Raw genomic sequence first — 21965 nt, forward strand, 5'->3', positions numbered from 1 at the left:
TGAGATGTTAATGGGTCACTTCACCTTGAATGGTCCCTTGAAATATGTTAACTACATATGCTAAACAATCTGTTCTACCTTGTATATAGCTGTGATGCTCTAAGTACATTTCCCAAACCTGAAGAAGAGCTCCCTGTAGCTCAAAAGCTTGTCTCTGTCTCCAACAGAAGTTGGTCCAATAAAAGATTTTACCTCACCCACCTTGCCTCTCTATACCACTGTAAGACCCCATTGGTATTATAAAAATAATCACATTCAGAATTGGCTGAGGGACATTGTCATGGCCCACCCTTTTTATAACCAGGGATGGTTTTTTTCCTGGGTCCACTGTGGAGAGCCATGTAAAGGATGGGTTCTCAATCTGGGGATCAGCACCACCACCTCTGGATAGCCAGTTGGGGAGTCCTGAAATATTTTTCTTTTTAACCTGGGGTCACAGCCTGGCAAAGGTTGAGATTCACTTATGGAAAGGACCCAGGGGAATGGAGAGCCTATCTTAGGAAAGGAGACTAAAAGAGCTTGGCATGTTTAGCCTAGCAAATTGAAGGCTGAGAGGGGATATGATTACTGTCTATAAACACGTTGTGTGTGGGGGGGGAGGGGTGTAAACACCAGGGAGTGAGAAGAGATATGTAAACTAAAGGACACTGATGGCACAAGAACAAATGGATATAAACTGGCCATGAATAAATTCAGGGTGCAAATTAAAATAAGGTTTCTAACCATCAGAAGAGTGAGGTTCTGGAAGACCTTCCCAACAGGAGTAGTGGGGGCAAACATCCTAACTAGTTTTAAGATTGAACTTGATAAATTAGTGAGCAGGATTATGTGACAGGGTTGCCTACAATAGTAGAGGACTCAACATGATGAACCTGGAAGTCCCTTCCAATCCTATGTCCTATGTCACTATGTTTTAGCCTTTGGCTCTAGCAGGATTAAAACATGGCTCCCTAACATGATTCAACCATGCTTTTTTCTGTCACCACACTCAAAAAGAAACTGTTATAAAATAGCTGGTCCACCACTGTGTTTCCAAATCTTCTTTAAATGTGTTTATTTCTAGAATGTAGAGCAGCTTAACTCATTCTTAAAAGGTAATTTTGTCTTTTTCATCCACTTGCACATAAATCCCACATTAGCTCGCTCATTAAATAACAGTTTCCATTGCTTTCCTGAGTCTATATAATTACAGGAAGATTGCTAGTGACAGCATCACATTTATTTGTCAAACTACACCAGCCATTCGTTGGTAAATGAAGTGTCTTTAAACTATACCTTGACAGTAGGTGTTACATGTGCTGGAATTAATGAAGACTTAACCAGCTGGCTCTTATTTCACTTTGTGCAGTTCCAGACAATGTGACATCACTGTCAGCAGCTCACAAGGAGCCCTCCGATTGTGCCCCTGTAACAATATTCTGTTACACAATATGCGAAAGGAGGAGCGGCCTCTCCTACCACTTCATATAGAGAGGAGCAAGACAACTTAATAATTGATGGGAGCAGGTGTGATCGCCTATCTGGAAACCTGAGACAACCTAGAGGATGCTGCTTCAACCAGCTATGATGGATCTGTTTTGCCCTTCCTGGAAGGAACAGGCAGTTGGCCAAAATGATTCTCAGTGCAGGAATTAAATGATTTTTCTTCAGAGATCTAAAGAGCAAGAGTATTTGCTTCCCCCACCTGCTCTAATCAGGACATCTAACAGGTCAAACATTATTACCTTGTCACTAACTGACTGTGGAAAATGCAATATATTTTTACATTATTTACATTAAAAGGAAAATAATTAAGGGCCAAATCCTCGTGCCAGCCTGATTAAACTGGGTAAGTGCTGGGCACAGGAGTATGGTGGGGTGGAGCAGGAGGTATCCTCCTGCCAGGCCATGGAGCTGCGCTGCTGAGGCTCAGCTCCCTTCACGTGCCTTGGCAACAGACTGGAAGACCAGAGGATGCCCATTCCCTGTGTTTGCTCCCCAAACATTGCCCCTAACCTCTTGTCCAGGAGAACCGTACCAATTCTGCTACCAGGGAACCCTTCCCAGCTGTGGAGGCTGGGGTGGGATTTTCTCCAAGTGAATAACATTATAGACCAATCAGCCTACTTTTGATACCTGGAAAGATACTGGAACACATTAATAAACAATAAATTTGTAAGCACCTAGAGTCGAATAGTGAACAGCCAGCATGGATTTATCAAGAACAAATCATGCCAAACCAACCTAATATCCTCCTTTGACAGGGTTGCTGGCCTTGTGGATGAAGGGAAGCTGTGATATATTTTGTAGATGTGATATATTTTGATTTTAGTAAGGCTTTTGACAGTCCCACATAACATTCTCATAAGCAAACTAGGGAAACGTGGTCTCAATGAATTTGCTATGAGTCTATGCTGGAGGAAGGCGCTGGATTAACAGAGCTGGTGAAGAGGAATTTTCTCTTTATCCACAGAACTGCATACTGCAGTATGGACAGTGGCAGGTTATGCTTCCCCACAGTGCCTGACAATGTAGCTCATCCTTCACCTCATGTTGGATCCTGCAAGGTGCTGAGCAGTCTGGCCTCAATCCAGTAAAACACTTAAACGCGTGCTTAGCAAGTGTATTGATAGATCCAGGCCAGAGTGCTCAGAACCTCACAGGACTGAATCCCTGGGGAGCTTGCTGATCTAGGTGTGAATTTTCCATGGTCTGGTCAGTTGTTAGCCATTACTGAGACCTCCACCAAGGGCATCAACTAGAAGCAATAATGATGATGAGCTTTTTGCGGTATGGTCGGAAGTGCCAATCCTCAGAAAAAACAACAACCCCATTCATATGAATGTTTGTAAACAGTGACTAAAAAAAGAAACAGACATGGTTGAACCAGACAGCACTCAGAATCGCCATGAGGTCTGGGTGCTGTGCTTGGTCGTAGTCAGCCAGCTCTGTTTTGAACTTTAGTAAATTATTTCCAGCTATGCAATGGCTTGTCTCTCCAAATACCATTGGGAAACTGGATTAATTTGTAAGCTCATTGGAGGGGGCTCTTCTTTTTGTTCTGTGTTTGTACAGTGCCTACGACAATGGAGTCCTGATCCATCACTGGGGCTCTTAAGTACTACCACAATATAAATAAGTATTAATAATAATAGTTTGCTATTTAGATTGCTGTATATATTTTGCAGTAAAATTTTAAAAGTTAAAAGACAGATTCCCCCAAGTCCATTTACTGCATGTTTTTGGCACAGAGCTCTTCTTATTGGCCTTAGTCCCCTTTCTAGTCTGGTCATCTCACAATTCTGGGGCTAGCCTGAGTAATGCCACACGTAGCATGTATAGCAGACATGATATGTTTTCTGATGTTTCAGTCCATCAATAAATAAAACCCTTCTGACAGTCATATCCTCAGTTATAGGTCAGTTCACATTTCAGTTATTTTACAGCCTACATTTCCTGACACCTCATTAAAAAGAAAAGGAGGACTTGTGGCACCTTAGAGACTAACAAATTTAAGCTTTCGTGAGCTACAGCTCCCTTCATCGGATGCATTCAGTGGAAAATACAGTGGGGAGAGTTATATACACAGAGAACATGAAACCATGCATGTTACCATACACACTGTAAGGAGAGTGATCACTTAAGATGAGCTAATACCAGCAGGAGAGCGGGGGGTGGGCGGGATGAGAAAACCTTTTGTAGTGATAATCAAGGTGGGCCATTTCCAGCAGTTGACAAGAATGTCTGAGGAACACTTGCGGGGGAGGGGGGGAATAAACATGGGGAAATAGTTTTACTTTGTGTAATGACCCATCCACTCCCAGTCTTTATTCAAGCCTAAGTTAATTGTATCCAGTTTGCAAATTAATTCCAATTCAGCAGTCTCTCGCTGGATTCTGATTTTTGAAGACTTTTTGTTGTAATATTGCGACTTTTAGGTCTGTAATCGAGTGACCAGAGAGATTGAAGTGTTCTCTGACTGGGTTTTGAATGTTATAATTCTTGACATCTGATTTGTGTCCATATATTCTTTTACGTAGAGACTGTTCAGTTTGACCAACGTACATGGCGGAGGGGCATTGCTGGCACATGAGGGCATATATCACATTGGTAGATGTGCAGGTGAACGAGCCTCTGATAGTGTGGCTGATGTGATTAGGCCCTATGATGGTGTCCCCTGAATAGATATGTGGGCACAGTTGGCAACAGGTTTTGTTGCAAGGATAGGTTCCTGGGTTAGTGGTTCTGTTGTGTGGTTGCTGGTGAGTATTTGCTTCAGGTTGGGGGGCTGTCTGTAAGCAAGGACTGGCCTGTCCCCCAAGATCTGTGAGAGTGATGGGTCGTCCTTCAGGATAGGTTGTAGATCCTTGATGATGCATTGGAGAGGTTTTAGTTTGGGGCTGAAGGTGATGGCTAGTGGCGTTCTGTTATTTTCTTTGTTGGGCCTGTCCTGCAATAGGTGACTTCTGGGTACTCTTCTGGCTCTGTCAATCTGTTTTTTCACTTCAGCAGGTGGATATTGTAGTTGTAAGAATGCCTGATAGAGATCTTGTAGGTGTTTGTCTCTGTCTGAGGGGTTGGAGCAAATGCTGTTGTATCGTAGAGCTTGGCTGTAGGCAATGGATCGTGTGGTGTGATCCGGGTGAAAGCTGGAGGAATGTAGGTAGGAATAGCGGTCAGTAGGTTTCCGGTATAGGGTGGTGTTTATGTGACCATCACTTATTAGCACCTTAGTGTCCAGGAAGCGGATCTCTTGTGTGGACTGATCCAGGCTCAGGTTGATGGTGGGATGGAAATTGTTGAAATCATGGTGGAATTCCTCAAGGGCTTCTTTTCCATGGGTCCAGATGATGAAGATGTCATCAATATAGTGCAAGTAGAGTAGGGGCATTAGGGGACGAGAGCTGAAGAAGCATTGTTCTAAGTCATCCATAAAAATGTTGGCATACTGTGGGGCCATGTGGGTACCCATAGAAGTGTCGCTGACTTGAAGGTATATATTGTCCGCAAATGTAAAACAGTTATGGGTGAGGACAAAGTCACAAAGTTCAGCCACTAGGTTTGCCGTGACATTATCGAGGACACTGTTCATGATGACTTGTAGTCCATCTTTGTGTGGAATGTTGGTGTAGAGGGCTTCTACATCCATAGTGGCCAGGATGGTGTTTCCAGGAAGATCACTGATGGATTGTAGTTTCCTCAGGAAGTCAGTGGTGTCTCGAAGATAGCTGGGAGTGCTGGTAGCGTAGGGCCTGAGGAGGGAGTCTACATAGCCAGACAATCCTGCTGTCAGGGTGCCAATGCCTGAGATGATAGGGTGTCCAGGATTTCCAGGTTTATGGATCTTGGGTAGCAGATAGAATACCCCAGGTCGGAGTTCCAGGGATGTGTCTGTGCGGATTTGTTCTTGAGCTTTTTCAGGGAGTTTCTTGAGCAAATGGTGTAGTTTCTTTTGGTAACCCTCAGTGGGATCAGAGGGTAATGGCTTGTAGAAAGTGGTGTTGGAGAGCTGCCTAACAGCCTCTCGTTCATATTCCGACCTATTCATGATGACAACAGCACCTCCTTTGTCAGCCTTTTTGATTATGATGTCAGAGTTGTTTCTGAGGCTGAGGATGGCATTGTGTTCTGCACGGCTGAGGTTATGGGGCAAGTGATGCTGCTTTTCCACAATTTCAGCCCGTGCACGTCGGCGGAAGCACTCTATGTAGAAGTCCAGTCTGTTGTTTCGACCTTCAGGAGGAGTCCACCCAGAATCCTTCTTTTTGTAATATTGGTAGGAAGGTCTCTGTGGGTTAGTATGTTGTTCAGAGGTGTGTTGGAAATATTCCTTGAGTCGGAGACGTCGAAAATACGATTCTAGGTCACCACAGAACTGTATCATGTTCGTGGGGGTGGAGGGGCAGAAGGAGAGGCCCCGAGATAGGACAAATTCTTCCGCTGGGCTAAGAGTATAGTTGGATAGATTAACAATATTGCTGGGTGGGTTAAGGGAACCATTGCTGTGGCCCCTTGTGGCATGTAGTAGTTTAGATAGTTTAGTGTCCTTTTTCTTTTGCAGAGAAGCAAAGTGTGTGTTGTAAATGGCTTGTCTAGTTTTTGTAAAGTCCAGCCACGAGGAAGTTTGTGTGGAAGGTTGGTATTTTATGAGAGTATCCAGTTTTGAGAGCTCATTCTTAATCTTTCCCTGTTTGCTGTAGAGGATGTTGATCAGGTGGTTCCGCAGTTTCTTTGAGAGCGTGTGGCACAAGCTGTCAGCATAGTCTGTGTGGTATGTAGATTGTAATGGATTTTTTACCTTCAGTCCTTTTGGTACGATGTCCATTTGTTTGCATTTGGAAAGGAAGATGATGTCTGTCTGTATCTGTACGAGTTTTTTCATGAAGTTGATAGATTTCCACTGCATACAGCTAAATGCAGTGTATTGCATAATGACAGGTTTCAGAGTAGCAGCTGTGTTAGTCTGTATTCGCAAAAAGAAAAGGAGTACTTGTGGCACCTTAGAGACTAACAAATTTATTTGAGCATAAGCTTTCGTGAGCTACAGCTCACTTCATTGGGTGCATTCAGTGGAAAATACAGTGGGGAGATTTATATACACAGAGAACATGAAACAATGAGTGTTATCATACACACTGTAAGGAGAGTGATCACTTAAGATGAGCTAATACCAGCAGGAGAGTGGGGGGAGGAGAGGGGGGAAGAAAACCTTTTGTAGTGATTCTATGCATAAACTTATCTTCTTTCCATGAATGTAGAAGCCATTTTCTTACAATTGATAGCTGTATCTCTCTAGTACAATAACGTGTTTTCTTTTTTAACAGGATTGTACCTTCTTCACTCGGAAAGAAATCCTTCGGTAAGCAGATCATACTCCATTCTTCCTTCATAATTTGTATGGAAAGGGCCAAATTATGCTCTCCTCACTCATGTGAGGAAACTCAGTAAAGACAATGGGATTATTCATGTGAGTAAATGAGCACAGGATTTGGTCCTAAAATGTACCTATAATACGCAAATGTATGAACTCACCAATACGCTACTAGCTAGGGAATCAGTTCTGCTACTGTTCTTTTTGTAATACTGTTACATTGGCAAGACAGGCGAGAGCAAAAAACCAACTCTTGTAGTATCCTGGCAGGGAAACTCAGGGAAGTCATTCCTCTGTTGAATGCCTGCCAACTTGTACTGTCATCTAAAAGAACTTTGTATTTGCTATACCCTTGCACACCTGCTCAGTTAAACCATTAAAGGCCCCATCCTTTCTTGTTAGTGAAAGTTTTGTGTGAGCAGGACAGATGGGGCCGAAATTGCAGTAACATTAAAATGTGTTGGTTTATGGACATCTTAATTTTCATGAAGATACTAGGGCCTAATCCCATCCTTCTGAAGCGGGCAAAAATCTCATTGACTTCAGTGGAGGTGTTTTGCCTGCATCAGAAGTGCAGGATTGAGCCATACTGCGATCGATCATCTGTGAGAAATGGCAGGTAAAAGGTTTTTGTCTTTGCAAATGTTAGGAGCTGTGTTGAGCTCAGGAATAAATGTGGTCTGTGTGGAAAACATTATTTGCCTTTGCCTTTGTGTCTGTAAAACTCTGTGAGTCAAATGTTCAATGAGTTCTGTCCACAAAAGACTAAATGGCTCCATGGTGAGTACACAGTTGTTGGGAAAGTGGAGGTGAGTTTAAGCCAATAACTTGGATTATCTCACTGTGCACAGAGGAAAGGATGCCGTCTTGTCGTGGGCTTCCTCAAAGCCACTGAGAGATGCATCCACTTATGCGGGGGCTGAATGTGTCCCAGGTCTCTACTATCTGTAATTTATTATCTAAAATACTGCCGGGCTGTGAGAGAGCATTTCTGTGATGTGAATTGGCTAGATTGTGCTAACTCTGAGCATGTGTGCAAGGGTGGGAATGGGTGCAAGGGCCAGACAAACCCAGTCCCTGAACACAAGGTGTGAAAAGCTGTTCCAAGCCAGCACCAAGACAGGCACTAACCTCTTCAAATGTATGTGAAGCAGCTGCTACCCTCTCACCTTAAGCCCCCAGACATTGAACCTTTCTCAGGTGACTTGGTCACAGAGACCCCCCTTGGGACTGTCACCTGATGTGCTGAAATTACCTCTGAGCCAATTTTCCCTGCCAGCTTGGGACTCCAGAACCCTGTTTTGTTGAGCCAGACACGCTACTCCGCTGCAACACAGACCCAGGGTCTGAACTACACCCCCAAACCTGCAAACTTTAAAACTGCTCAGCAGGTTTCCTGTCTCCAGCACCCAGATACCCAGCTCCCAATGGGATCCAAACCCCAAATAAATTCATTTTACTCTGTATAAAGCTTATACAGGGTAAACTCATAAACTGTCCACCCTCTATAACACTGATAGAGAGATATACACAGCTGTTTTCTCCCCCAGGTATTAATCACTTACTCTGGGTTCATTAATAAACAAACATGATTTTATTAAGTATAAAAAGTAGGATTTAAGTGGTTTCAAGTAATAACAGACAGAACAAAGTAAATTACCAAGCAAAATAAAACAAAATACGCAAGTCTAAACCTAATACATTTAAGAAACTGAATACAGGTAAATCTCACCCTCAGAGATATTCCAATAAGCTTCTTTCACAGACTAGACTCCTTCTTATTCTGGGCCCAATCCTTTCCCCGGTACAGTTCTTGTTAGCTCCAGCTCAGGTGGTAACTAGGGGTTTCTCATGACTACAGCCCCCTTTGTTCTGTTCCACCCCCTTTTATATCTTTGGCACAAGGTGGGAATCCTTTGTCTCTCTCTAGGTACCTACCCTTCTAAATGGAAAAGCACCAGGTTTAAGATGGATTCCAGTGTCATGTGACATGTTCACATGTCCTGTGAGACTTCATTACTCACTGGCTGGCACCCACATATGCAGGAAGGCTTACAAGTAAACAGAGCCATTTACAACCAATTGTCCTGGTCGATGGGAGCGATCAAGATTCTAAACCACTATTAATGGCCCACACTTTGCATAATTACAATAGGATTTCAGAGTAATACTTCATATTTCTATCTTCGGATACAAGAATGATACATTCATACAAATAGGATGAACACACTCAGTAGATTATAAGCTTTGTAATGATACCTTACAGGAGACCTTTTGCATAAAGCATATTCCAGTTACCTTATATTCACACTCATAAGCATATTTCCATAAACGTATGGAGTGCAATGTCACACACACCCCCAGGAGTTCCTGCTGTGGTTAGGCAGCTCTGAACCATTCCCTACCAAAGGCTGTGGCTAAAAATTATCCCACAGTTTGTGGTTTGTTGTAGGCCTGGCTGTAACTTCTTTGACAAAGCGCTCCTCCCCAGTTGTGTACCCCCAGGAACGATATGTTATCATTACAGCTGGAAAGACATATCATTTCTGTGTTCAGTGTACCTGACAAAAAGCCATGCAGATAAAATAAAAATGAATGATAATTATATGTCCAGTCAAGGCTGCAGGACTCTCAGTTCTGCTGAAGAACAGCAACTTAGACAATAACAGAATTTGTCATAATTGGTACAGAAGAGTGAAGTGGGCACCAAACTAATGGACAAATGGTAATATAACTTTTAGAAATTGTTCAGTGATATTCCTGGGAGTTTGATACTGGGAGAAAGCATACAGTTTCCTGTGACAATTCAGCCTGTTTATGCTGAATGGCAGCAGTGTATCCATCCAGAGCTCTGTAAAAATCAGCTGATGTTGCACTCCTATTGCACAGGTTATTTTGATTTTCATATGCACACACACACACACTTTTATACACATCTTTAAAATGAACTTCTAAAGCCCCTTTCCTCTGTGGAACTCAAAGCACTTTATAAACATTAATGAATTAATTGTAACTGGACTGCACTCCTGTGAGGGAAGTAATTATGATGATCTCCATTTTAGATAGGGGAAACTTAAGGACAGAGAAGATAAGCGACTTGCCATGTTTCATACAGGAAGTCTGTAGTTAGGACCGAGTCTGTAGATAGGACAGGGAGTCTGTAGTTAGGAATGAGTTAGGACTAACACACAGCTCTCTTGATTTCCACTCCTGGGCTTTAATCTCAAGAGCATTCTCAGCAGCACAAGGGTGGAGAATGCTTTTGATCATTCCCATGTTGAAGAAAGTGGTATGTGGATAGGATCTGGAGAACAAAAGGCCAGAAAATCTGACCTAATTTCTGAGGAGAATCTATTAAGAAATATTGATCTGGGAGAAGGTTATAAAACTCTTTAATAAGTTAGAGTCTTTGACATATAAGCTAAAGTTTCTTACAGCAGGCATCCTTCTCATGCACTCTTATGTGACACAAAATTAAGTGGTTTACGGTCAAGGTTCTGGTTGGCTGTGAGTTCCAATTTCATAGAGACATGTTAACAGAAGGTCAGAATGTTTGAACCTTTTTTAGATGTGGTGATTTGCCAAGCCTGATTCAATGCCTTTCTCTTTGGAGTCATTTCAGAGCCTTTCTCTCTGGAGTAATTTCTCTCTCTCTCCTATTAGTTCATTTCTAAGGGCATGCTGGAAACACTCAGTAATAGAACCAACAGCCTGAGAGAATCATTGACTTCATCACAGTTAGAGATGGGACGAATTTCGGCTAAACATACAGTATGCAGGTTAGGAGTACTTGTGGCACTTAAGACACTAACAAATATATTAGAGCATAAGCTTTCGTGGGCTACAGCCCATTTCATTGGATGCATAGAATGGAACATATAGTAAGAAGATATATATATACATACAGAGAAGGTGGAAGTTGCCATACAAACTGTAAGAGGCTAATAATGTCACGGCAAACCTGGTGGCTGACCTTTGTGACTTTGTCCTCACCCACAACTATTTCACATTTGGGGACAATATATACCTTCAAGTCAGTGGCACTGCTGTGGGTACCCACATGGCCCCACAGTATGCCAACATTTGTATGGCTGATTTAGAACAACGCTTCCTCAGCTCTCGTCCCCTAATGCCCCTACTCTACTTGTGCTACATTGACGACATCTTCATCATCTGGACCTAGGGAAAAGAAGCCCTTGAGGAATTCCACCATGATTTCAACAATTTCCATCCCACCATCAGCCTCAGCCTAGACCAATCCACACGAGTGGTCCATTTCCTGGACACTACTGTGCTAATAAGTGATGGTCACATAAACACCACCCTATACCGGAAACCTACTGGCTGCTATACTTACCTACATGCCTCCAGCTTCCATCCAGGACACACCACACAATCCATTGTCTACAGCCAAGCTCTACGATACAACTGCATTTGCTCCAACCCCTCAGACAGAGACAAACACCAACAAGATCTTTATCAAGCATTCTTAAAACTACAATACCCACCTGCTGAAGTGAAAAAACAGATTGACAGAGCCAGAAGAGTACCCAGAAGTCACTTACTACAGGACAGGCCCAACAAAGAAAGTAACAGAATGCCACTAGCTGTCACCTTCAGCTCCCAACTAAAATCTCTCCAGCGTATCATCAAAGATTTACAACCTATCCTGAAAAATGATCCCTCACTCTCACAGATCTTGGGAGACAGACCAGTCCTCTCTTACAGACAGCCCCCCAACCTGAAGCAAATACTCTCCAGCAACCACACACCACACAACAAAAAAAAATAACCCAGGAACCTATCCTTACAACAAAGCCCAATGCCAACTCTGTCCAAATATTTATTCAAGTGACACCATCATAGGACCTGATCACATTAGCCACGCCATCAGGGCTCATTCACCTGCACATCTACCAATGTGATATATGCCATCATGTGCCAGCAATGCCCCTCTGCCTTGTACATTGGCCAAATCGGACTGTCTCTACGCAAAAGAATAAATGGATACAAATCTGACATCAGGAATCATAACATTCAAAAACCGGTAGGAGAACACTTCAGCCTCTCCGGCCACTCAGTAAAAGATTTAAGGGTGGCAATTTTGCAACAGAAAAGCTTCAAAAACAGACTCCAATGAGAAACTGCTGAGCTTGAATTAATATGCAAACTAGATACCATTAACTTGGGTTTGAATAGAGTCTGGGAGTGGCTGGATCATTACACATATTGAATCTATTTCCCTATGTTAAGTATCCTCACGCCTTCTTGTCAACTGTCTAAATGGGTCATATTGATTATCACTACAAAAGTTATTTTCTGGATCAGGAACAGGAACAGTCAGCATGGATTCACCAAGGGAAGGTCATGCCTGACTAATCTAATCGCCTTCTATCGTGAGATTACTGGTTCTGTGGATGAAGGGAAAGCAGTGGATGTATTGTTTCTTGACTTTAGCAAAGCTTTTGACACGGTCTCCCACAGTATTCTTGTCAGCAAGTTAAAGAAGTACGGGCTGGATGAATGCACTATAAGGTGGGTAGAAACTTGGCTAGATTGTCGGGCTCAACGGATAGTGATCAATGGCTCCATGTCTCATTGGCAGCCGGTGTCAAGTGGAGTGCCCCAAGGGTCGGTCCTGGGGCCGGTTTTGTTCAATATCTTCATAAATGATCTGGAGGATGGTGTGGAATGCACTCTCAGCAAATTTGCGGATGATACTAAACTGGGAGGAGTGGTAGATACGCTGGAGGGCAGGGATAGGATACAGAGGGACCTAGACAAATTGGAGGATTGGGCCAAAAGAAATCTGATGAGGTTCAATAAGGATAAGTGCAGGGTCCTGCACTTAGGACGGAAGAACCCAATGCACAGCTACAGACTAGGGACCGAATGGCTAGGCAGCAGTTCTGCGGAAAAGGACCTAGGGGTGACAGTGGACGAGAAGCTGGATATGAGTCAGCAGTGTGCCCTTGTTGCCAAGAAGGCCAATGGCATTTTGGGATGTATAAGTAGGGGCATAGCGAGCAGATCGAGGGACGTGATCGTCCCCCTCTATTCGACATTGGTGAGGCCTCATCTGGAGTACTGTGTCCAGTTTTGGGCCCCACGCTACAAGAAGGATGTGGATAAATTGGAGAGAGTCCAGCGAAGGGCAACAAAAATGATTAGGGGTCTGGAACACATGACTTATGAGGAGAGGCTGAGGGAACTGGGATTGTTTATTCTGCAGAAGAGAAGAATGAGGGGGGATTTGATAGCTGCTTTCAACTACCTGAGAGGTGGTTCCAGAGAGGATGGTTCTAGACTATTCTCAGTGGTAGAAGATGACAGAACAAGGAGTAATGGTCTCAAGTTGCAGTGGGGGAGGTTTAGGTTGGATATTAGGAAAAACTTTTTCACTAGGAGGGTGGTGAAACACTGGAATGCGTTGCCTAGGGAGGTGGTGGAATCTCCTTCCTTAGAAGTTTTTAAGGTCAGGCTTGACAAAGCTCTGGCTGGGATGATTTAATTGGGGATTGGTCCTGCTTTTGAGCAGGGGGTTGGACTAGATGACCTCCTGAGGTCCCTTCCAACCCTGATATTCTATGATTCTATGATTCTCCTGCTGATAATAGCTTATATTAATTAATTAGCCTCTTACAGTTTGTATGGCAACTTCCACCTTCTCTGTACGTATATATCTTCTTACTATATGTTCCATTCTATGCATCCAATGAAGTGGGCTGTAGCCCACGAAAGCTTATGCTCTAATTAATTTGTTAGTCTCTAAGGTGCCACAAGTACTCCTGTTCTTTTTGCAGATGCATACTAACATGGCTGCTACTCTGAAATATGCAGGATAGGCAGTCCAGAGAGAAAAAATTACAGACCAATGAAGAATTCAGAACACCTGCATTGGAGGCCTGGCTGAATATGTCTCGGGTGACAATCAGTACTAATGTGTCGACTAAATTTGTGGCAAGAATTTAATATTTGGAAAAAACAAATGTAGGCTCAAAAATGTGGAATCCCAGCAAAGAAAGGAAGTAAGGATTTAATTTTCTTCATTAAAGTTCTTATTCCCAAACTGCTAAAGCTGAACATGCAGAAGAATTTTTTTTCTTATCAGAGAAAAACTGCTTTATACCCAGCCCCCTCACAGCCCTGCACCAGTGACCAGCTTACTTCAGCTGTCTGTACTCTCGGCTAGAATCTCAGCTGTGCCAAGTCTAGACTCACTGCAGTGTGGGAAGGGAAGGCCACCTTTGTGCTTCCAATTCTGGGCTATCCTGGGGTCAAAATGACCCCCAGCATAAATTAGAGCAGCCTATGGGCTGTTCTAAACTATGCCATCTATAGCCATCCCAGGGTAATCACAGTAATCTAAAAACTGGCAAATTGTAGCTATTATACATAATTTAGAACAACTTGTGTGGTGTCATTGCTCCGCATGGCACAAGTCTGTGTAATAAATGGGTTCATGAAATTTGAACAAGCACAGTAATGACTGAGACGCTAATGACATTTAACTGGATTTGAAAGAGACAATATAAGAGAGCAAATTTCCAAGTAGAGATCATAATTAATATGTTATTGTAGGGGAAACCCTAGTTAAAACTCCTGATAGGTGTCTGTACAAAGAAAATGTTTCTGCAATAGCAACTAAACAGCTGCAGAAATAGTTAACATGGAATAGGTTAACATGGAATAGGTTCAGATGCTTATATGATTTACAAGCTCATTTGAGCAATTCTCTGGGTTATTATTGATTACCAAGCACGTGTCCATTTTGTGTGCTACTTTCTGACGTGGCGAGCAATTGAATCCATCCTTTGTTTCTATGAAAGTAAGCCTAACTGATTAATGTTGTCCTACTCCAGCTGGCTGATTGAAACCACAGCGGATCTAACTGCATTGACAGGCACTTGTCAGTGGTGATGAATCTCTATAGCGGCAATGAAGTAATTTGTTCAACAGGATCTTCCCACATATTAGTGTTTTTATCTCTTTGGCTCACTGCCAGATTGGTTGCCTTATGGCATTGTCTAGGTCTCTAGTCCCTATTACACTGGCTGGGTCTCATGATGCAATGGATTTGTGCGGTTGTCAGTTTCTAGGCTCAGGAGGTTTCCTCCCGATGACTCTGAATTAATAATATTCTACTTCCTGGGAATCTTAATCATCTTGATTTTTTTAAAATTACTTAGCCTTTGATTTTAGCAAGGCCCCTTCACAACGATCCCTGTTAACATTTTGTGATCTTAGTCTCACAAGCTGGGAAGTATTAGCTAGTGTATTTGATCTTCCTAAGCCATCTGACAGAAGGAAAATCTAAAAGATCATTTGTAGAAGGTAAAATAGGTTTCTGCTTATTGTGGTCATTGTTTGTCTCAAAAACTTTTTTATATATGCAAACATATATTTCAGTGTACAACCTAGAGATAGATTGAAGCCAAGGCCGATGAATTGCGTCACTTTTGTTAAAGCAGAAGTTTTGTTTGGAGACTTTTCCCTACAGTATTTCATTTAGTGAATTTAGCTTGTGGACGGTGACGGACTGACGGCTCTGGGGACAGGAGGTCTTTGTCCACAGTTAGAGAGCAGACAGTAGCAATGCAAGCTTCCCCATGCTGCCCTGTTAATGTGCCTGATCCCTGATCACTGACCTAGAAGGGAACACAGGGACGATGGCTCAGATTTTCAAAGGTATTTAGGCACCTAACTCCTATTGAAGTCAATGGAGTTATATACCTAAATATCTTTGAGGATCTGGAATTATACCCATTTAATCATTGGCCCGTTCACTGAGACTGATAGAAGGAATGCAAATGTAATGGTGTTTTGTATGATCTGGAGCATGTGCACTATGACAGAGAACTGGTCTGAGACCATCAATTTATTTCACATAAACAGTAGAACAACCTTTACAACTGGTAGGGACTATTGGTCACTGCTGACTTGGAGCAGATATGAATGAGCGACCCAAGGAAATAGGTTCTCTGTGCCATTATCACTTCCCTGATTCATCCAATTACTCAGCTATATTGTTTTAACCTACAGTTCAGACTGTGCTGTTGTAACGTCAGGATCAAATCACTTTGTTATGGGGGCATAAAGCAGGCAAGCAGTGCCTCTGATGTCAATGGAACTACTCAGGCTTAAAGTTTAAGCATGTGCATAAGTGTTTGCAGAATCAGGATTTAAGAGAATGCATCGGGGGAATAGCACCGCACAGGTTTATTATACAAAAGTCAAGTTTTTAATAGTGGTCTCTCGTCAGCTGAGACACAGGAGCAGTTCATTTCAATGTTCCTAGCATTACAGAGGCAGAAGAGCCACCAAAGTTACATGGAACAAAAATCAAGTGTCTCCTTGGCTTAGGGAGGCACAGTACCAATGGGTCTCCTATCTCTCCTTCTAAGAAGCTAGCAGGCAAAGAGTTAATTCCCTAAGTTTCTTTCTCTCTACTTTGTTGTGTGCTCACAGGGTTGGTTAGTATTAGGGTATGTGATGATCCTGTAAAATGTAGGCTCTGTTTCAGTTTTATGTTTTGTTTAATCCAGGCTATTTACCTGGGAGGTAGGCACACACAAAAAGACTCAGTGAGGCAGGTAAAAGACAACCACAAAAGCACAGTTGTCATGGTTAGTTTTGTGAAAAATCCTTCGCGCTCTCTTCTCTTTTGTGGAGTTTTCTCAATATGACTAAACTAGCGTGAGCATCACCCTTCCAAGCCCGGGAGTGTGCTCTATTTCCCCCTCTGTAACAGAGATGGTTATGCAACATGTTTATGTTTAGCTTACAGCAACATATCCAGTAACATATGTGGTCCAAAATTTAGATTTTGTGTCAACAAAACTTTACCAAATGTAAGAGCACTAGGAATATGGGTGTGATTTTTGAAATTCCAATGGAAAACTTTTGTCTTCTTAAAAAAACTAAAACCAAAACCATTTCTCAGAGGTGTCTGCATCCCAAATGTGAAGCCTTGTGCTAGAGCATGGAACCTAAAACTGAGACTTATGAAGAATTCAAAGTTAGTTGCCACTTTTGAATATATGAGTAACAAAAACATTGTATTTGATTAGATAGTAAGCTCTTTGGGCAGGGGCCAGTCTTTTGTTTGTCTGTTTGTTTTGTTTTGTTCTGTTTATACAGCACTTGGCACAAGGGATCCTGTTCTCTGAGTGGTGCTCCTAAATACTACAGCGACACAAATGATACATAGTAATGATATTAGGAACATTGGAATTGCCATAACAAATCAGACCAGTGATCTCTCTAGTTCAATATCTTGTGTCCAACAGTGCCTGTGTCTGCTGTTGCTGAGGCAGGTGCAATAAACCCCGCAATGGGTAGCTATGGAATAACTTGGCCCCAGGGAAAGGAGATTGGGATATAAAACATTACTTAGATGCTTGTAGATTTCAAGGCCAAAAGAGACCATTATGACCATTTAGAGTGACCTCCTTCATAGCACAGTCCCTACAATTTCACTAGCTGTAACCTGCATTTAGTCTAGGGTGACCAAGTGTCCCGATTTTATAGGGACAGTCCTGATATTTGGAGCTTTTTCTTATATAGGCTCCTATTATGCCCCACCCCCCTGTCCCGATTTTTCACACTTGCTATCTGGTCAGCCTAATTTAGTCTAACAGGGATGGTTTGTGATCTGAAGCATGGATTTATATTCCAATATTGCCAGCCCCAAACATTGAAAAATCATGAGTTAGGGCCTAAAAGATCATTTGATTTCTAAAAATAAGGTTTTTTGGGTGCTTTTAATTTGGTTTCTGGTTTCTGAGCCTTTAGAATTTACATTTTCATGCTTTTTCCACAACCATGAGGGCTAGTAACTGTTTTTAAAATGAAAGCTGAGATTCTCATGTAATAACATGACTCCAGGAGCTGGGGCTTTAAGAAAATCAACAAATATTGTGAGACTCTTGATACAATCATGAGTTAGCAACACGGATATCCCTCCCAAAACTCTTGGTCTTTTAAATATCCTTATTATAACTCTGGACATCCTTAGCCATATAAATGTCCAGTCTTTTTTATTAGTTTTTCTTCATTGTCCAAGCTCAGTGAAATGCAAAAATTAAACAAGCAGTGAGAACTAAAATAGATCTTTAAAATCCTTTCATCTAGAATAAGGTAAGATGTCAGTAGTACAGGGAAGGAAAATTGTTTTAAAATAGCATAGTGCTCAGAGTCCTTCCTTAATATTAGGGAACCCCAAAGTCGGGATTTGCATATTATTATATGGAAACAATCTATGGGCTTCAGAATTATTTTCTCTCACAACATGTATAAAGGCACATAAGTCTTAGCACTGTATGTTGTCAATATCACATGTACAGCTTTGTGTAGCAAATTACTCAATCTGCTCTGGACAGTGCTATGGTTAAAAATTCAGGGCTAATTTATCAAGGATAATTGACCCTGAAGAAATCTGTGGCCTGTATTGCTTCTTATTCTGCTACTAATTTGAAAACTATAATGAGGAAAAATGACATACTAGTTCTTGCACTGCAAAAATATATGGTGATCTAATAGCACATTAGTAATACATAGTCACAGATAATGGATGAAGATGAAGAACAGACTCCTACAAAAAGCTGACAGGCAGCAGTTTATGTATCAGTACTCTGGGGGAGGAAGGGTTGTGTGTGTGCAGTATCAACAAGATAGGACCTCACTGAATATGGGGCCCTTGGTATTGATGGCAATAACTAGGTGTTTAATTTTGTAAATAAGAGCCACAAGTTCTTTCTTTTTACTCCATCACCCCTAGGGGATCTCTGGGGCAAAAGATCTTCTTCCCCTCTGATTTGGGCATAGTCCACAGTATTCCAAGTGGCCCACTTCTGGAAACATTATATTACATTTTCCTTTTTCAAACTTTTATAATTTTGGCACTTATTCTTGAAGAAAAATACCTAGTAGTATTTCCCCCTGTAAGACATATTGTGATATGGTATAGAGGGGCTCATGGAGCTTATGAGTCACTGCTCCAACAGAAACAGGCGCTCTGTTCAGGGATCTACATGCAGATTGGGGGATAGAATTCATCTCCGAACCCCAGGGCAGGGTATGAGGAAGCAATCTAATCTAGAGGCAGAATACTAGATGGGAATCAGAAGATGGCGGTTCTGCTCCCTGCTTTACCACTCACTTGCTTATATGACCTTGGGCAAGGCACTTTATCACTATGCTTTTCATCTTTAAAATGGAAATAATGAATCGTGTACTTCTTTGTAAAGTGCTTTGAATTATATAAATAGAAAGGGCTTTATAGTAGCTAGGTTGAATTATTTCTAAAATACCTATCACCTAGATCCATAGGCTCTGCAGCCCCTAAAATCCCCAGGCTGGAATAGGAGCTCTGATTCTTAGGCATCCACTAGATAATGGTTTGTGGACATCAGATCTGCTTTTATGGTGGACCACTGGCTACACCCCTTCCCTTTGCCCAAACTCTTTCCCTCCTCCCCCCAGTGGAGCTTGTGTGGAACCCAGCTAAGCCACTGACATGGGGTGCAAAGTGCACCTGTTAGGTGTTGGATTGAAATTCACCACTCAGCAGATGGGTCTAACAAATCTTTGTTAAGGCAGAACACCACAAGCAGGGATCAGTTCATTACAATTGGGAGCATATCAGGACGATCTCACCATTGTCTCTCCAGCACTGGACAATTAACAGCTTCTGTTTCCCTTTATTAAGCTGATTTTATATAGCTTTTTTTTTAATACATATGTATTAGTTTCTCATTTCTCTATCAGTTCTCTAGCCCTGTCAGTAAAAGTATTGTGCCAACTTCCAACTTTATGCCGGTCTTTTCTAGCTCTGTAGTTGCTTGCATCTTCTGTTTTCCTCACAAACTTGATTACTCTGCAATTTCTTACACATGCGCCATACTTAGGGTGACCAGACGTCCCATTTTTAAAGGGACAGTCCCATATTTAAGCCCTCCTGCAGGTGTCCCAACTTTTTCTTAGAAACGGGCAAATTGTCCCGTATTTTCTGTCTCCCACAGTGAGTACTGGTGGGTCCTGCTGCTGGGACCTGCTGCTGGGCAGATCTTTGCTCGCCAGCTGCCTGCCCACCAGCAGTGAGTGGCAGGGTCCAGTGATTGACGATGGGGATGGGTGTGCAATGCTGATGGCGGGGCAAAGCTGCAGCGTGTGGGGCTGGCTGCTCCCCCTGCTGTTCCATCAGTGCAGCCCCTGCTGCGTGCCGGCTCTCAGCCAGCAGGACCCTGCCCCCCCTCCCATTTCTGGACGGCACTGGCTGTGAGCTGCGGTGACCGATGAGTGTTGGTAGTGCCAGGGGGTTGCTAGTTATATGTTGCCTCTGTTGCCCACCTATTGTCCCTTTACGTGCTCCCCCTCTTGCTGTCGTCTCCCTGCTTTGCCCCTTCACAGCCCCCAGCCCCGCTGCTCCTCCATATCCCCACTGGCAGGGTGCAGCCTGCGCCCAGCTCTGTGCAGAGAACCAGCCCCTAGTTGGAGTGCTAAGCTCACCAACAGCCTGGCTAGAAGGCTCCTTCCTTCCCTCACTGCCTCTGGCTGGGCTGGCGCCCTTGGAAAGCCCAAGACCCTTGGGACTGGGGCTCTGGCCAGGAGGAGCCAAGCCCTGCGTATGCTAAAGCACAGCACTGGCACAGGGAAGCCTCTCCGCCCCTCAGCTAAGCTCTGGAGTGGCAGGGGGGGAAGTGATTTCCCGCCTGTTCATGCCACGACCCTGCAGGCTCCACAGCAGCCCCCTGGGCAGGGGCTTAGCACCCTTTTCACCTGCTCCGTTCCCTAGGCACCCTCCCCTGCTGAGCCACCTCTCTGGCTGGGTTTGCTGAAGCCCCTGCAGTCAGGTTCCCTGGGCCCTGGTGCACAAAATGCATCCTTAGGGATTAACCCCTTCCTGCCCATGCTGTAGTTGGGGAACAGGTGGCAGCTGGGTTCTGTCGGTGGCCTGCAGCAGCCTGGAGGTGTTAGCTGCCTCCTGATACTGCATGGGCAGGAAGGGACAAACTGCTTCCAGCCACAGGGGAGTGGGGGATGGGTGGGAAGAGATGAATTCTGCAAAGACACGGGCTAGGTCATCCCTTCCCTTCCCCCTCCGCCCCATGGCTGGAAGCAGCTCCCATCCCTTCCCTCCCCCACAGTGCCAAAATGCTGCTGCTGGCCACATTCTGATATGAATCGTGGCAGAAATCTGGAGAGCAGCGGAAGACGTGTTGCCTTGGGAAGACACGGCGCCAGGTACCAGGAGAGGTGGGTCCATCCCGGGGGCCCAGCCAGGCATGGAGGGCGGAGAGCACCAGGCAGGGTGGGTCTGATCGGTCGGTCACCCCCCCAACCCCTGTGTGAGGGAGTGTAGGGGAGCGTGCGTGTCCTGTCTCCCCATGTGAATCCTAAAGCTTTAAAGATAAAAAGGTAAGTAAAACGAATCCAACTATGCAGTATTTCTTTTTAACAGAGGCTCAGTCAACTTGATGTTAATCTGAATGTTTGTACTGCATAGCTCTGATAGCCATTGAACTTGCTTGAATATGAGAAATTTTACCAGGTGTCCCATATTCAGCATAGGGAAATATGGTCACCCTAGCCACACTACATATGGTCAAATTGTAAACCTGTTAAATCACAACAGGCTTCTGTCAGGCTTAAATACACCTTCACTCCCAACAATAGGGAGCTGTCTACTCTTGTACAGTGGAGAACAGGGCCTTCTATGCCTATTGGTGAATCTTCTCCTATCTGGATAGTACACTAGGGTGTAAAGTTCTCCCTTCAAATCTAGGGCTTATAATCAATAAGACTCTTACTGAATCAGCTAATGGAGGTTTTTTCTTTCTGCTGAAATGGCTAATGGATTCTGCAGTACCATTGATGTCCTTGCTCAGTTTTCATTCTGGTTGCATTGGGTTCAGTTCCTCTCTGTTTCCAGAATCCTATCATTTATGCCAATGGTGACACCAACATGACTTCTTTTTAAAATTGAATATAAACTAGCAGCTGAATTTGTCCATGTGAAAGTCTTTGGGAATGCTCAGGAATCAGCTCCCTTGCTTGCCTGCTAGGCTAACTTGCAGTAAGCTGGCATGGCTATGCTTGCATTTACTCCATACAA

The 21965-nt window shown here is 43.4% G+C and overlaps 1 protein-coding gene across 3 annotated transcripts in view; it reads left to right on the forward strand.

The window, feature by feature from the left end:
* CIB2 (calcium and integrin binding family member 2) overlaps window positions 1-21965 on the forward strand; it is a 105221-nt gene that overhangs the window by 9958 nt on the left and 73298 nt on the right. For all 3 annotated transcript variants that reach the window (XM_048867861.2, XM_048867857.2, XM_048867860.2), the window contains exon 2: window positions 6804-6838. In XM_048867861.2, coding sequence (XP_048723818.1) covers window positions 6804-6838 — 35 coding nt within the window. The remainder of the gene's footprint in view (window positions 1-6803; window positions 6839-21965) is intronic.

The sequence above is a fragment of the Caretta caretta genome, chromosome 10, assembly GCF_965140235.1.
Source record: "Caretta caretta isolate rCarCar2 chromosome 10, rCarCar1.hap1, whole genome shotgun sequence".
Lineage (NCBI taxonomy): Eukaryota > Metazoa > Chordata > Testudines > Cheloniidae > Caretta > Caretta caretta.